The sequence below is a fragment of the Pelodiscus sinensis genome, chromosome 2 (genome assembly GCF_049634645.1).
Source record: "Pelodiscus sinensis isolate JC-2024 chromosome 2, ASM4963464v1, whole genome shotgun sequence".
NCBI lineage: Eukaryota > Metazoa > Chordata > Testudines > Trionychidae > Pelodiscus > Pelodiscus sinensis.
In genome coordinates, this window is record NC_134712.1 from 110,519,531 (window position 1) to 110,536,421 (window position 16,891).

The 16,891-nt window shown below is 42.2% G+C and overlaps 1 protein-coding gene across 5 annotated transcripts in view; it reads left to right on the plus strand.

Annotated features, from left to right (window-relative positions):
• MAK (male germ cell associated kinase) overlaps nt 1–16,891 on the plus strand; it is a 57,311-nt gene that overhangs the window by 24,526 nt on the left and 15,894 nt on the right. For all 5 annotated transcript variants that reach the window (XM_075921268.1, XM_075921267.1, XM_075921265.1 and 2 more), the window contains 5 exons: nt 733–900; nt 7,364–7,702; nt 10,711–10,901; nt 11,773–11,903; nt 15,245–15,376. In XM_075921268.1, the coding sequence (XP_075777383.1) occupies nt 733–900; nt 7,364–7,702; nt 10,711–10,901; nt 11,773–11,903; nt 15,245–15,376 (961 nt within the window). The remainder of the gene's footprint in view (nt 1–732; nt 901–7,363; nt 7,703–10,710; nt 10,902–11,772; nt 11,904–15,244; nt 15,377–16,891) is intronic.

A 16,891-nucleotide genomic window follows, 5' to 3' on the forward strand; every position in this document is an offset into this window, starting at 1 on the left:
AAAGCTGCTCCCGGTGCCCCTGGTCTGCTGGGGACCGTCTCCAGCAGACCAGGGGCACTGGGAGCAAAGCCGCAGCAGCGGCGGGTTCCCGCGCTTCTGAGGCTTTGCTCTGGCAAAGCCTCAGAGGTGCGGGACCGCGCCGTGGCTGCGGCTTTGCTCCTGGTGTCTCTGGTCTGCTGGAGACGGTCCCCAGCAGACCAGGGACACCGGGAGCAAAGTCGCAGCGGTGGCAGGGTCCCGCTGCCGCTGCGGCTTTGCTCCCCGTGTCCCTGGTCTGCTGGGGGGGGGGGGGGCGCAGCTAGTTTCCCCCCCCCCCCCCCCAGCAGACCAGGCTTTTGTTGTGGACCTGGGGCAGAGCAGCTGGGGTGCTGCTGGTTAGTCCCGCAGCGCCGCTCTGGGCACTACTGGACCAACCCGGCAGCACCCCAGCTGCTCTGCCCCAGGCGTCCTGATTCAGCTGCTGCTGGTCACTTTCTTGGGGGGAGGGGGATTGATGGGGGGAGTTGGGAGGGGGGTTGGGTCACCTTGCCTCCCACCTGGAATTTCTTCGCTCCCCCCAATTTGGGAACCTATGTACCTTTGCAGGCCCTATGCATGCTCTCCACAGGATTAACGACTCCAGCTTTCACCACTTAGGCTTTCGACCTCTCTCTTCAGCACACATGTTGTAGAATTCTGTTTTAATTTGTTTCCAAATGATGTAGTCTCTGTCATCTTGATTTTCATTAACAGAGTGATTGGCCAGAAGGGTACCAGCTTGCATCTGCCATGAATTTCCGCTTCCCTCAGTGTATCCCTATACACCTCAAAACTCTCATTCCAAATGCCAGCAATGAGGCAATACAGCTTATGACTGATATGCTCAACTGGGATCCAAAGAAACGACCTACAGCAAGTCAGGTATGACTGCCTAAGTGATAGATTCGTTATAAGGCCAAAAACAATTTATATAACAATTTAGATTAAAAATTTACACATGCTAGCTTATCATAGCACTGTAGGAAAGAAAAAACCATCCTCCTATTTTGTAGCTATAGGTGGAAATAAGACCAGAAGGAAGCCAAAATGTTCAAAGTTAGGCAGTTTGATCGTTCATCTGTTGTCAAATTATGATTTCTATTCTCTCTGTAATTTGGTCTTGTATATGCTGTCTGTGCAGACCTATATCAGAGCCACCGTTTACCACAATTGACTTGAATAAATGCAATCAGCAAGTGAAACCATGTGAATTAATCAATGTGGTCTAATGGACAGAGCACTGACCTGAGATTCAGAGGACCTGGGTTGTTTTCCTTGTACCTGACCTGCTGTGTGACCTTGAGCAAATCATTTATCTCTGCTTCATTTTCTCAATTTATAAAAGGGGATATTAATACAACCTTCCTTTGTGAAGTATTTTGAGATTCATGGGTGAAAAGTGCAACATAAGAGCTAAATATTTTTATTGTAAGGTGATACTTAGTAACCAATCAGGAACAAAACGTGTGGGGACTTAAATAATGGCATGTCACATCTTTTTATATAATGGTTAATAAACCTCCAAAATATGTGTAATGCCAAGTACAAAAAGTGTCTAAATTGGATACCTTTTTATGGGTATCCAAATAATACAAGTACACTTAAAGGATGCAAAGGAGGATTACAGTAGGGAATGTAACAGAAAAAGGGAATATTGAAGGACAAGATGAAAATCCAACTAATCACATGTAGATATAATGCAGATAACTCAAATGTGACTAAATTGATGGTGCAAAATTAAAGCAATTCCCTCTCTCCACTTGAGAGAGCATTAGTATTACATAGTCACCTCTAGAACTATAGATCTCACACAAAGAATAACAGAGAGTTCTGTAAAAAGGAACAATTGGTTTAGCCTAAACTGCCTTGTCAAGAAGTACATTGTAGTGCATAAAGGAGATGTTAGTGTGTGCTCAAGAAAACATGCTCTAAGGTGTTAAGGAGTAAGGATGTTAAGGACTAGTCGACTGTCTGATAAGCAAATGCTTATCGGATAGTCAAGTCAACTAATCAATTCTTCCCCTTTGCTGCCTCTGTCCGCCATCTACCCCTGTGCAAACTGCTCCTAGCTGGGGGTTGAGATAAAATCATTTTCTTATATAAATAAAACTTGATACAATTTTACTGTCCAGGAGAGTGTTGTACAGTACAAGACACACTTTTCTGCGTGGAAAATCTATGACTGGGGTGTGTGTTAGGTTACCGTGTAACATAATCAAGGATGGTGCAAGACAGAGCATAACCCAGTTGTGACTTGCAGACTACAGTGATACATAGACACTCAGGGTAGTTCGAACTAGCGGGGTAATGTAGGCATACCGCACTTGCAAGTGAAGCCCGGGAGTTGAATTTCCCGGGCTTCATTTGCATAAGCGGGGAGCCACCATTTTTAAAACCCCGCTGGTTCGAACCCCGTGCAGCGCGGCTACACGGGGCACGAACTAGGTAGTTCGAACTAGGCTTCCTAGTTCAAACTACCGTTACTCCTCGTTCGAACTACCTAGTTCGAACTACCTAGTTCGTGCCCCATGTAGCCGCGCTGCACGGGGTTCAAACCAGCGGGGTTTTAAAAATGGCGGCTCCCCGCTTATGCAAATGAAGCTCGGGAAATTCAAATCCCGGGCTTCATTTGCAAGTGCGGTATGCCTATATTACCCTCCTAGTTCGAACTAGGAGGGTAGTGTAGACATACCCTCAGGGTGGTTTGCATGCTGTAAGTCTGTTTAGGAATGGGCCAGATGAGAGCTACTTCAGCAAGGCATTGTAAGGCATCCAAGGTTTCAGAAGGCAAATTACATAGCTGCTCATTAGTCTGGACTGTACCATGTAATCTCTTCTCCTACTCTTGCTTTTTTGCACTGCTCTGGGCACCAGCTTTCTGCCTTCCACCCCAGAGTAGGATGTGAAGGACTCCCTTCTTGCTTCTTCTATCCAATGGAGGCAGCAAGGAGGAGAAAGTAGAGGGGGAACTTCAAAGTTGCAGCGCCACTTGAAGCTTGAGGCCACACTCCTGTGTCCACACAGCACTGCCACTTTGAAAAGCTGCATGCAGCCTGGGGGTAGGTGGGTGCTGGCATCTGTGTAGTCAGGTGGAGTGGGGGGGGATTTATTTGGGGTTTCCCTGACTCACTTCAGATGGGAGAATGAGGGTGTGTCTACGCGGCAAAGTTATTTCGTAATACCTTTCCTAGCGTCTACACAGCCAAACTGCTATTTTGAAATAAATTTGAAATAGCGGAGCGCTTATTTCGAATTTGGTAAACCTCATTCTATGAGGAATAACGCCAAATTCGAAATAGCTAATTTGAAATAAGTGCTGTGTAGATGCTTATTTCGAAATAGGGGGCCTTCAGCCCTTCCCAGTGTGCCCTGGTGGCCACTGTGGGCCAAACCAGGAAAACTCCTCTCCTCTCCCCCAGCCCCAGAGCCTTTAAAGGGGTAGACTCTGGCCACAGTACCTGTGCCGGCCACAGTGCCTGTGCCAGCTCCAGGCCTGCCAGCAGTCGCTGCCCCTGACCCAGTGGCCCCACCATGAGCCAGGCAGCCAGTGCCAGCCAGCCCTCCACTGCTCCCCGGGCCTAGTCTCTCAGCTCCCAGGAGCCTGCCGGGGTCAGAGAAGGCGGGCACCTTCCTGTTCCAGTGCAGAGATCGTGGACCTGCTTGAGGTTTGGGGGGATGTCTCCAATGTTGATGATCTCCGCACTAGATGGAGGAATGTGGCCATCTACAGATGGATGGCTGACTGCCTGGCTACCAAAGGCCACATGCGTACCCAGGAGCAGGTGTGCATGAAACTTAAGGAGCTGCGTCAGGCCTATGTCAGGGCCACGCAGGGCAGCTCCCAAACAGGGGCAGACACCTGCACCTATTTTGACGCCCTGGACCCCCATCCTGGGGGGCAGGATGGTCCGTGTCCCCCCACCCAGGGGGTCATCGATCCTGGAGCAGAGGGCCCTGACCAGGACAGGGAGGAGGAGCCACAGGAGCCCAGACGGAGCATGCCACGCAGCCGGGACCCCCGAGCCGTCCCAGCAGACCCGTCACCAGTGTCATCCGGGGAGGCAACAACATGTGAGTGCCATCACTGTCCCATTATTGGGGGGGCAGAGAGGGAGACCAGGGACTGAATGCATGGGCCTTGCTTACCACAGATCACGCAGAAACCTATGCATGTGCGAGCATGTGCTGTGCCACCCCTGGGCATGTGGCCCCAGCTGGCTGCCACACAGGGGCCTTGGCCTGTTAGTCACACGTGTGCTCCTAACCCCAGGGTGGGACACAGCAGGATGCCCTCCCTCCACGAGGCCATTCTACAGAGAGGCAGGGGATGTCTTCCCCCCCCCCCACCTCACCCACACTATACACAGCGCAGGGGCATGGGTGTGGTCTCAGGGCAGCTCTCACTCCCGGGGATAGCAGGACATTCCAAACATGGCCTCTGTGCAAGCACATCGGCTCTGATGGTGTAGGGAATAGTCATCCTCGCCTTGCAGAGCATGGCTGGGCTTCACCACAGTGCCCCCAGGGACAACTGACCACTTCTCTTGTTTCTCCACAGCCTCACCAGCTGCGCATGCAGGGCGCACTACCCCTCCCGGGACATGCTCCCGCACCTGAGGTCTCCACAGGACCATCCATGCAGTGCAGGGGTACCGACAGCAGCACTTGGGGGCACTGCGAGCCCTGTACTGCACCCTCCAGAACTGGGTGCAAGAAGACCTGGAGTTCTGGCAGGAGCAGCTTGCCCAGGACTGTGCCATCTGCCAGCACCTGCAGACCCTGGTGCAGAGCGTGCTGCCTCCTGCTGCCTCCCCAGCTACCGCTTCTCCTCCCACTCCTTCTCCCCTTCCCGCTTCTCCCTCCATCCCCTCCTCACCCCTATCCCCCGGGAACGCCGAGGCCTCCGAATCCACGGTGCTGGGAGACAGTTGGCCCACCAAGACCCCCACCCCTGAGCCCTGAGCTTCCCCTCCCCATTCTTCCCTTTGCTTCCCTCTTCCAGCTTTCCCCCTCCCCTCTCCCACCCTCTTTCTTCCCCTCTCCTGCCTCCTTTCCCCAGTCTCACCAGAGTTTCATTCTCCCCTCCCCCCCCCCAAGTTTTGTTAAATAAAGACAGTTTGTGTTTATGAAAAAACGTGTATTTTATTTTACATCAGGAAGTGGGTCTGGGGGTGGGTAAGTGGAAGGACGTGAGGGAGGAATGAGGCACAAGCCCTCAGTGGGGCCAACCAGGGAGACTGTTAGTGTTCCTCTGGGTGAAAGCTCTCCCGCAGGGCCTCCTGGATACTGACAGGCCCCTGATGGACCTCCCGGATGGAGGGGCATACCCTATGTGTTGCAGGACATTTGCATGATTGCATTTCAAACAAAGTTTACACAGGTGTTAAGGTAGGAAAGAAAAAGATTATTTTTAACAGAATTTTTCTCCAATTGTTATAGATATATAACAAGCTCTTTGAAACCTGCATCTGTCTACAAACCCTGAAGCCATGTTTTAATTTGCGCTAGGGGCTCCTACTTTTTGAGTTGGTGACTCATACAAGGTGGAAGTTTCAAACCTAGAGAATTTTTATCTATTTTTACAGGTCTCTGTTTCACTTGCTTTTGTAAAGTATTCCCCAGAGAAACTGTATAAACCTGAGTGAATGTCTTTCACTTTCCTTTCCAGTCTCAGTAAATATTGTATTAATATTTGCAAGGAGAGCATGACTATTTCTAATTGACTCATAGATTTGTTTCACATCTTAAAGCTGAGCAATGTGTGGATAATATGCATTTTGGTGTGTTTACTAGCTTGAGTTGTTATAAAGGATGATAATACATGTACTTCAAGGGTAGCGTTAATTTTATTTTTATTTGATTTCACATTAAATAAATATCGTAAGGATTGCTCCTTATTAATTATCTCTTGTTTTAATATATTTTCTTTCACACCTATGGACTATTTAAAATACATATTTTTATGTCCCACTGGAGTCTCTTATTTTAAATTTGTATATATATTTGTAATGTGTTTAAAATTTGCGTAAGCCTCCTCGAATATTTTAAATAGAGAGGAGGGATAAAAATATTTAAATAAATAAATCTAAGGTTTTTGTTTGTACTAGCGGTGCACATCCACACACTATCTCAGTAGCCCAAAAGAAAATTCAACCTGCCCAAAGATAGAAAATGTTTGTGGGAACTCTGGTGCAGGAGAATGTATGGGTTGTGGGCTCTGGAAGGGAGTTTCAATGTAGGAGGGGATTCTGAGCTGGGACGGGGGCTTGGGTGTGTGAGGCAATTTGGGTGCAAAAGAAGGATCATGGCTGGAGTAGAGGGTTGGGATGTGAGAGGGGGTTCGGGTACAGGCTTTGGGCTCCAAGCTGTACTTACTTTGGGTGTCTTCTGGAAGTGACTGTTATGTCCTATGCCCACAGGTGCCACCCCTGCAGCTCCCATTAGCTATGGTTCCTGGCCAATGGGTACTGCTGAGCCATGCAGAGGTGGCATGCAGAGGTTCCCTGGCTGTCCCTGTGCCTAGTTAGCCACAGGAATATACCAACCACTTCCAGGTGCTGCATAGAGTTAAAGCAGGCAGGGAATCTGCTTTAGCCCATCTGTGCCACCAGTGGCTTTTTAACAGCCTTGTCTGAAATGTTGACTGAAGCCTCCTGGATCCCTTTTCAACCAGGCATTCTGGTTGAAAACTAGAGGGCTGGTGACCAGTATTCCATGTAAGCTGTGCGCTTGTGTGGCCATTCAGGAGAGATTCAAATTGTGCCCAGATGTTTAGTAGAGTGCCCACAGGTTTTTTGTTTCTACTGATGGTACACATTCACTGAGACAGAGGCAGCAATGCGGGCGGAGGGGAACCTACTTGTAACAGAGCTTGTGAACTGATGAGACCAGGGGCATTAGTTAACCATGTACATGAGTACACATGCATACCCCTATGTTCACATTTCCTATTGCAATAGAAAATCCAACTGTTTGCTGGGTTGGTAAGATGGCTCTTAGTGAATATAGGATGTTTCCCCTAAGATTTTTAGGCTATCTGTTAGCATAATTTACAAGCACAGATTCTAATCATATTCCCTCAAAAACACACCCTGTAATACCTCTCAGTCATGTTTCAGCATGCCACCCTGATGCCACACACACGTATTTTACCCTTCCTCACTACAGGATGAGATATCAAGTGTACACCATTCCATGTGCTCCACTTACACATGTAAGCTGATTTTACATTAATCTTGTACCTGCACTGTGGAATTTAAGTGTTACAAAATTGCTTACATCTCTGGTGAAGTTAATGCATTTTAGTCATAGAAGCGCATTAAGTATGTTTTATATTTTTCTTCAGGCGTTGAAACACCCTTATTTTCAAGTTGGCCAAGTTTTAGGACCTTCTGCACACTATTTGGAACAGAAACAATCTGTTACTAAATCCGCTCAGCTAACAGAGCCAAAGCCAAATCTACTCAAAACAGAACCTGTATCAAAACTAGAATCTGTATCCAAGCCTGAATCTCAGTCTTCACCTGATGTACTTGACAAGACTCAGCCACAATTTCCATCAAAGATTAACCACCAACCTCTCCAGCAAATTCAGCTGCCAGAGAACACAACTAACCAACAACTACCCCAACAGCAGCAGCCACAACCAGTTCTTCCAGACATCAATAAAAACTCATCATCACCAGTAAGTTATCAAAGAATGTTAAGAGTTTATACATGAAATCATTTCTCCATATTAGCTGCAGTACAGTCACTAGATATAGATACCTTTTTAAAAAGGGGTCACATTTTCTATTAAATAAACTGTCAGTTCAGAACAGCTGCACTAGTATTTCCCCTCCATGATCTAGCTAGAGATGTAATAGTGTAGTCGATTAACTGATTAACTGATAAGCAAAAGCTTATAGGTTAATGCTATAGACTATACGCATCCCCCCGCCCTCCCCCCACCAGTAACTTTTTTAGCAGACTGGCCAGCAGCCAGGCTTAGTCCTGGCTTGTGACGGGTCTGGAACCTACCCCCGCTGCAGCTCTGCACTTAAAGTGTATTAGGAGCCAGCAGGCAGGCAGCTGGGATCAGTTCCAGCTCGCGCCAGGTCCCATGAGGGGAGCTGGTTTTTAAACTGGCTCCCCTTGTGGACCAGCTCCCGTCTGGCACCCCACGCTGCTGCCTCTGATACAGAAGCAGCAGTGCGGAGTGGCAGGAGGCTCCTCTGGAGTGGGGCTGGGGTGCATTGGCTGCTGACCCCGCCCCTAGGGACTGTAGAATAGTCAACTAACCAATAAGAATTCGTGAGATTACTCAACTATTCAATTGACCAATATTTATCATCCCTAGATGTAGCCTGGGTCTGCAAGTTTAGGGTTTATTTCCCCAGCTGTTGCCTTTCTTGGGTGGTGACATGTCCCTCTCCCAGGGTATTTTCAGACTGCAGTTTTCTTCCTTTAGTATATATTTTCCAGCACAGACAGATTGCTCAAGCACGCATGCTTGTTTACTCTTTTACAGTATAATGTTACCGTTATGTCACCATGCAGTACTTTCTGTGCAACCCTACTTTATTCTAAAGGTAAAAAGCATTACAGAGAAACTATAATTAAAAACAATAAAAGAACCTACACATATGCTAATAAGTCACCAAAATTAGTTCCAACTCTAATATGTGCTCTGGCAAGAACAGTCCTTCAGCTCCTACATATTCACTTATAGAGATTCCTTTGTGGTCACAAATTCATTATAGCGCCTGCACTCAGTCTTATGAGACCTCGGTAAGCTCACTTTTTCTAACCCTTCCTTAAGGATTAGGGCATTCAATGGACCAGAGATCCTGTCCATTTGCTGGATCAGGAAGAAGACTATGAGCTAGTTTACTGCCAGGCAATATATCCAAAAACTCTTTGTCTTTGGTCCCTGGAAAATCCATTTTGAGCTAATATTTGCATATCTCTCCAAGAAGTAGCTTCAAAGTGTTGATGATGGAGCAAGTATATCAGCACTCTCCTCGCTAGAATAAAAGGTATATACAATACTATAATAATACATAAGCAACTGCATTTTAATAGTGTACCCCAAAAGAGTTAACCCTAATTCAGCAAGGTTTAGTTTAATTAATTAAATCTTAATTCCATATGGTTTGTTCAGGATATTACAATGTGGTGTCAGTCTGTCACAAGAACATCTATAACTGATTTATTAAGGGTTAATAAATTATTAATATTTAAAAAATGGTTAATTGTTACCCTGTCCAGCAAGTAAATAGGTTATTTATTATGATGACTTAGAAGCAGGATCTGTGCAAGGAATTATAGATGAATATAGCTACAGTATCTGAAACACAAACTACTCATGTCTATAACATGATTATTTAGCAATCATTCCTTTTGTAATCTATTTATAAAAATACCATTAGTATAAAGCATTACCAAAAGGTTACATAAACACTTGGAAAGCATTAGTCCTTTTCCTCTTTGAAGCAGCAGGTGAACTAAATTATTTAAGACCACCTTTCTAGTGCTATTATATGTGACTTTTCTACTCCATCTGAGATCTGCTGGTATAATCCTGCTAGTAATGAGTACCTGCAAAATCCATTCAATTTAGGTCTTCCAAGATGTAATTTAGTTTTGAAATCTTAATTTTGTTTCTAAACACTTTTTAATTCTGTACAGTTCAAGCTTGGAGTTCAAACAAAAAACTGTTCTTAAGAATATTAAGAAATATCTTGCAGAATTAAAAAGATGTACAGGCAGTCCCCGGGTTACGTACAAGATAGGGACAGTAGGTTTGTTCTTAAGTTGAATTTGTATGTAAGTCGGAACTGGTACATATTGTAGGGGAAACTCTAGCCAAACATTTCTCCAGAGCTCAGTTTTATTCTCCCACACCTCACTTCCCTCAGTCCTTTATTCTCAAGCTGAGGTGTCTGCTGAGAAAAGCCGTTCCGCGTCTCCCTGGTCTGCTGGGGGGAAGCAGCTAGTGCGGGCTTGCCTCACCCCGTTTGTAAGTAGGGATCCGATGTAAGTCGGATCCATGTAACCCGGGGACTGCCTGTACTGTATTTTGTTTTATTGACCCCTATGATTGTCAATGACCTGTAATATGAGATGTATTTATAAATAGTGGGTCTCCAGAATCATGCAAATGCACATGAAATCAGCTGCAAATGAATGGAGAAAAGGATATCTTTAAAATCTGATTGGGACTTCAGAGGAGACCATATGGCAGAGGATGCCTGGGAAAGGCCTGACTAGCCTAGCCCTGTTCCCTCCTGATCAGCTATTCTACTTTAGGGGCTGAGCCAACTGGCTCTGGATCACTGGTGATGTGAATGGCCTGCATAATTCTTCTCCCTATTCCTGACAGACTTTTAGCTCCCAGGTTCTTTTTGCAGGCTTGAATTAGTGGAACCAAAGAGGTGAACTAGGCCCAGCAAATTGTATATGGTCTCTAAACTGACTGCTTCAGATAGATTTGGATAATAGGGCCTGATCTTGCATTGATCATACTCAAAATTCCTACTGACATGAATATCAGTTCAGACATGCAGAACCACTGCAAGATTAAGCCTTGAATTGTTTATCAAGAGGAGAGAGAAATATCTCCAAACACATCAGTGCATTCAGGCAGGCAATGAACTACATGTGAAACTTAAGAATAGAGAACATTGTAGCTTTTTTTTCTATTGAAAACAGAAACACGCAACTATAGGCCATCAAAATGGTGCAGTTGGTCTTAAAAATTGCAGGAGACGATGGGGTCAGACTCTCTTAAAGACTGTGGACAGCTGGGATGACTTGGAGGACACAGAATTTGGAATTTCATATTCCAAGAAGCCCAGCATGTTACAGTTAAAGGAAAAGAAAACAAAAGAGTTTCTGTTTAGGTAAGTCCAGTAATTACATAAGACAATTGATTTTTGTGTTTACTTTCATTTGTTTCTTAGAGCAAGTTTTCATGTATAGTAAGGTTTATTTTTATGCTTGTCGAAAATCTAGATATGTTAAATTAACTGTATTTCCTTTATACACTAAAGGGACAAAATCTGTAATGTTTATTTGTTCAGTAGTAACTCACTCTTTAAATAGCTTGTAAAGGAGTGAACTACCCCCTCTGTATACTCTCTTGGCCAGGTATGGCCCAAACTTGCCCTGCAGGTATGCCTCACAATACTTGAGACTGCTTGGGTTTTAACAAGTATACCTTCTTTGATGGAAGCAATGAAAAACCAAACAGTCTAATTCACATAAATAAGCCACTTGTAATGAAGACCCATAAAGGGAGTACTTGGGCAATAAAGATTTTGGTTTTGAGTTTTCATAATTGCCCAATATCATTATTTCATGTTCTCTGTTGAGGTGAAGTGTGATATATGATCGTTGATTAGGGAAAGGTTTTTTACAGTAATTCTTTCACCTGGTACTTTGATAAATGTTTACTTGTTGTAAACTTATTTTGTGATTAGGAACTGATTTGTGTATCTTAGTGCCCAGTTAGAGAGAAACTTTAAGCATTTGGTAATCACCAAGATTACCAAGAGTGCACTTGGTATAGACCTGGATATATTTTTTTCACATACCATCTACTTCTAGTAAAGTAAATACGATTTTTCCACTAACTTCACTAGAAGTAAAATCAGGACTACAATAATTGCTTGGAAAAGATTTGTAGAGGTTAAATAAGAGCACTGTACTTACCAGACTAGAGTAAATGTCTGTAATTATGAATCTAGAATGACTACATATTTTTATTTTCAGTGTGCCAGAACCAAAGGCCTTGGGCTGTATCCATTCAGGAGGGGAAAGCAAAGCTCTGATGCGAAATGACTCTGGAATATCAAATACATCAGCAAAACAATACTATCTGAGACAATCAAGATATCTTCCTGGTAAGGGAAAAATCTTTGCCATAGAGAACACAAGTTTTGACGTATCTATATGAGAGACCTTTTATTCTACTGATTTGGATAATTTCACATTTCATTAACTCAGCTACACTTTCAGATCTTTGACCAAATACTGCTCTAGTTCTTTGGGGATACAGTCCCTTCAAACGCAGCATCATTGGCATGAGAGAACCAGGCTATATATATAAAAAAGATATCAGCATCACTTGCATACTGACAGTTTATTGTATAAGTCCACTTAGCAATAGTGTCTAAATCTGTTGACTCCATCAGTTAGACATTACCCTCCTCCCCCATTGGTAAGAAGATCATCATATAGGAGTTACTATAGAGAACTTTCTGGGTGTCTGGCTGGTGAGTCTTGCCCTCATGCTCAGCATTTAGCTGATCGCCATATTTGGGGTCGGGAAGGAATTTTCCTCCAGGGTAGATTGGCAGAGACTCTGGAGGTTTTTTGCCTTCCTCTTTAGCATGGGGCACAGATCACAGCTGGAGGACTCTCTGAGTCTTGGGGCCTTCAAAGTATTTGAAGGCTTCAATATCTGAGATATAGGTGAGAGGATTATTCTAAGAGGGGTGGGTGAGATTCTGTGCCTGCACCGTGCTGGGGGTCAGACTAGATGATCATAATGGTCCCTTCTGACCTTAAAGTCTATGAGTCTATGAGAATCCTCTAATGCAAACACCAGGGTCTTGGCTTAATGTATACATTTCTCCCATTTCCCCTCCAGGAGTGATCAGATAAAACAAGTCAAAGCCAGGGTGGTTTTAATAGTGCCATCATAATCCATAGGCCATATCCAACCATCATAGTCCAGGCACCTAGACTAAATTCAGGTCAAGAAAGTCATAAAGCCTCTACTATTTATACCAGATTGGTTGTCACAGCATAGAATGAGTTAGTGCCCAGATTTTCAATCTGTACCTCTAACAGCATGAAGAGTAGGATTCTGGAAGTGTTAGCAAAAAGTTGTTCGTTAGAGGTGTAAAATGTAATGTTGTGTTCGAAGAAAGAGTCCACATGAAAATGTTAGTCAAAAATAGAAAAGATTATTATTTAACTATTATTATTTATTGATGTCTGTTCATGATTATGGTTGATATACAGGACCAATCAGTTACATTTTACAATATTATAGCTTAAGGTAACAGCTTTTTACTATCTTCAGTAAAGGTTCATCATTCAGCCATGAAAACGAGGCGGTCCTTTGGCACTTTAAAGACTAATCTGACAAAGTGTTTTTTACCCATGGAAGCTTATGTCCAAATAAATCTGTTAGTCTTTAAGGTACCACTGGACTCATCATTGTTTTTGCAGATACAGACTAACATGGCTACCTGTTTGAGACTCACCTTCTAATTCGACATCCTATGACATTTTGGAATTTAAACATAGTGCTCTCTCAGTTGAACCTTTTATAAAGCTGTAATTTATTTTGTTTAAGACAGTGTTTTTTATAGCCATCACCTATGCAAGGCATATGTAAACTACATGCATTAACGACTGTTATGCCATTCATTGTTTTTCATGAACACAAAGCAGTTCTTTGACCACACCCTAGATTTTTATAAAAAATTGTCTCAGATTGTCATATAAACTAGTCTACAAATTTATCAGTTTCCCACACTCCAGTATGATGATGGAGAGGATAAATTACATACTCTGGATTTTAAAAGGGCTTTAGCCTTGTATTTTGACAGGATTAAACAATTTAGACTATCTCTACATTTGTTTATCAACTATGAAAGAAAGAATAAGGGAAAAGCTTTCTCTGTACAAATGCTAGGGTTAGAGTACGTATTAATGAAGTTTATAAAATGATGGGTTGCCCATTCCTCAGGGAATTAAAACACATTCTACCAGATAGAAGTCAGCCTTGATGGCTTTTTCTAGACACGTTCCTCAGAGAGATTTGTAGGGCAGCAGTATGGAGTTCTCTTTACACCTTTACTATTCCCTAGATTTAGAATTTAGAGCTGATGCAAGATTTGGCAAGGCAGTACTGCAGTTCTTATTCAGTTAGGATTCAGTGATCCCACCTGCCTTGTTCAGAGTACTGCTTATTAAGCTATATTGTAAGTGGGAGTATGCAGAGCACATTCACATGAGAAATGAAGATATTTGCCTCTGAGGTGGATTCTGCATATTGACACTTCCTGCCTGCCTCTCACTATCTTGGAGTCCTACTTGGAGTCACAGGTAAAAGAACTGAAGCTACTGAAGCACCACACCCTGTTTTATCTTTGCCCTGAAACCCTAGATGTTCACTGAGGGAAGAGATAAGTGATGTGCATGAGCACTTCAGTGGTTATTGCTCATTAAAGTTCTACTATTCTGGCTCCATTAGTGAGAGTATCTCATAAGCGTGGGCGAACAGAGTCCATCTAAAAGAGTTTCAGTTGCAGGTAAATAATCTTTATTTGCCAAAAAAATTTGGGTTGTTATTAACTTTATAGATAAGACTTTTCCAGAGAATTTACAGCTAGGAAGAAAAAAGTCAATTCCTTAGTGTTAGGTAAAGGTCCATAGACTCAAGAATATTAATCTCTAAAGAATGCATCTCTGCCTATAGATAGCTCAGGTGATAATCTCCATTCCTTCCCATTTTTAAGGGCATTTCTAATATTCTTCTGCTTCAAAATTACAATTTTAATATGAGAAATATATGGATATAGTCATCCAAAAATAGAAATCAACTTCATCTTGTAAGAAAATCCTAGTACCAAGGCAGCTTTAAAAAAAATTATATTTAATTGTCTTTCTAAACCCTAAATTTGGACACTTATCTGTTACTTTAATTCTGCTTGATCTGGGTGCTGCTTTCATGCCATTTAATCATATCCACCTCTTTTAATACCTGTGTGTTTTGTAGAAATACTAGTTTTTCGTTTAGCCATAAGAAGCCTAATATTTTGCATACCCCTTTAATGGGTGTAACTGTTTAACAGTTTTATATTTCATCTTGGAAATACAGCATTTGGTAACATAATTTAATTTTTATGTAACATATGGCTGTTAATTACTTGATTGCCATATTTTGTTTGTCTTTCATTTAGCTATAGTAGCTCACATTGGTCACATTAAAACAGATTTTTATAGTAATGTATACAAGCTTAAGAATAATTGTCTCTGGGGCAATTAAGTTTTATTTTATACATTTGATCATTACAGTTCTCTCTGCACTGGTCATTTTTAGGATTCAGTTATAAAATCTAAGCATTGTTTTAGTTCTTTGTATCATCCTTTCTAAAGATTTTAAGTGCTTAGTATGTTGTCTTTTGATTCTGACATTCACACTCTTTACAATTATTGCTTTTCCAAGGTGTAAACCCCAAGAACGTCTCCTTGGTAGCAGCTAGTAGAGAAGGCTCCCAAGGAATCTGGAACAATCCATTGTTTTCTAAGCCACTAGGGCCACCTGGAGGAGGTCTGTCTTTTAACAGAACAAATGCAGGTAATTCATAATTATAACAAGTACCTGTATGATTAAAAATTATTGTATATACCTGATTATTTTGTGTTGTTTTTTTTAATATATAACATTAATTTAGGTAAGGTCTTCTAGTTTGCCATTGTTTCACTGTATTCTTGCTTTTCTCTTTTTGTTTGCATCCCATCAAAAGAACAGTGTACTTTATATTTATACACCAAGGTATATATTCTAATTTCAGGGTGTGGAGGAAGTCCATACTATAAAACAGATTATGAAGCTTGGCCGTGGAGTACTGTTTGAATTCTAATCTATCAAAGCCATTAATTTACTGTGTTAATTTAAGCAAGTAGTTTGAGCTTACTATTCCTTAGTCAACTTCAACTAGAACATTAGGGGAAAAGAGCAAAAAATGCTGTGAATGAGCTCATGCAATAAAAATAATGTGCAATATTTACACAGTGATTTGTTTGAGAATCTCAAAGTATTTCTTAAACATTGAGTCAACAAGCCTTATTCAAATTAAGAAGTATTTTACTGCAGAATAATCCGTCTTTCTTCAGTTAGGTACTTGTTGGAGTAATGTACTTCTCAAAGTGAGTAAGGATGGCAGAGATTGGCTTTCACTGATTAAGTCTCATAACACTCCTGTATTATATGATAAGTACTATATCCCCATTTTACAGGTGGGATAATTAGGCACAGAGAGGTGACATGACTTGTTTAAAATCTCTCAGAAACTTAATGTCAGAGCCAGGACTAGACTAGTCTATGACTCTTGGATTCTCAGCTTTGTATTCTAACCATAAGACCACATTCTTACTTTTTATGATTTTATCATTTAGAACCAATTTCTCAGCTGGTGTGAAGAAGTGTTCTTTCATTGACTTCATCAGAGTTATGTTGATTTGTCACCAAATGAATTTATGGCCCTACAATTTTTGAGTTTTAAAACTATGTATAGGTCTCACTTTCTTGCAATTGCTATGTCCCTTCTAATAAGGGGTAGTGTGGTAGCCAATCTGTGCCATCTGTTGTTTTGTTTTAAATTTAAGCACACGAGTAATTTTAGCTAGGAAGAAAGTAATTGCCCACATTGGAATTTTTGACACAATATGAAGGGCATCTCTTTAAAATACCTATTACTTGACCCCATTGCTATAATTTCTTAGCACCTCAAAATGTATTTATAACTGAGCTATTATCTCTGTTGTACAGATGGAGAAATGAGACAGACAGATTGACAAAGGACCAGATTTTCAAAAGTATTCAAATGCATAAAGATGCAGAAGCTCCTTGTGTGATTAAAAGAATGCTGAAGCAAGTTAAGTACCTAACTTCCATTGAAATAAATTGGAGTTAGATACCTGACTTGCACATGTGCTTTGGAAAATACTATTAAGCATGTCTCTGCATCTCTGCTCTTACCTTGAAATAAGCTATGCAATTTGGGCTTTGCAAATTGTGTAGCTTATTTCAAGGTAATTTTGAAATAGCTTATTTCTACACAGCACCAAATTTTGAAATAAAGTACTATTC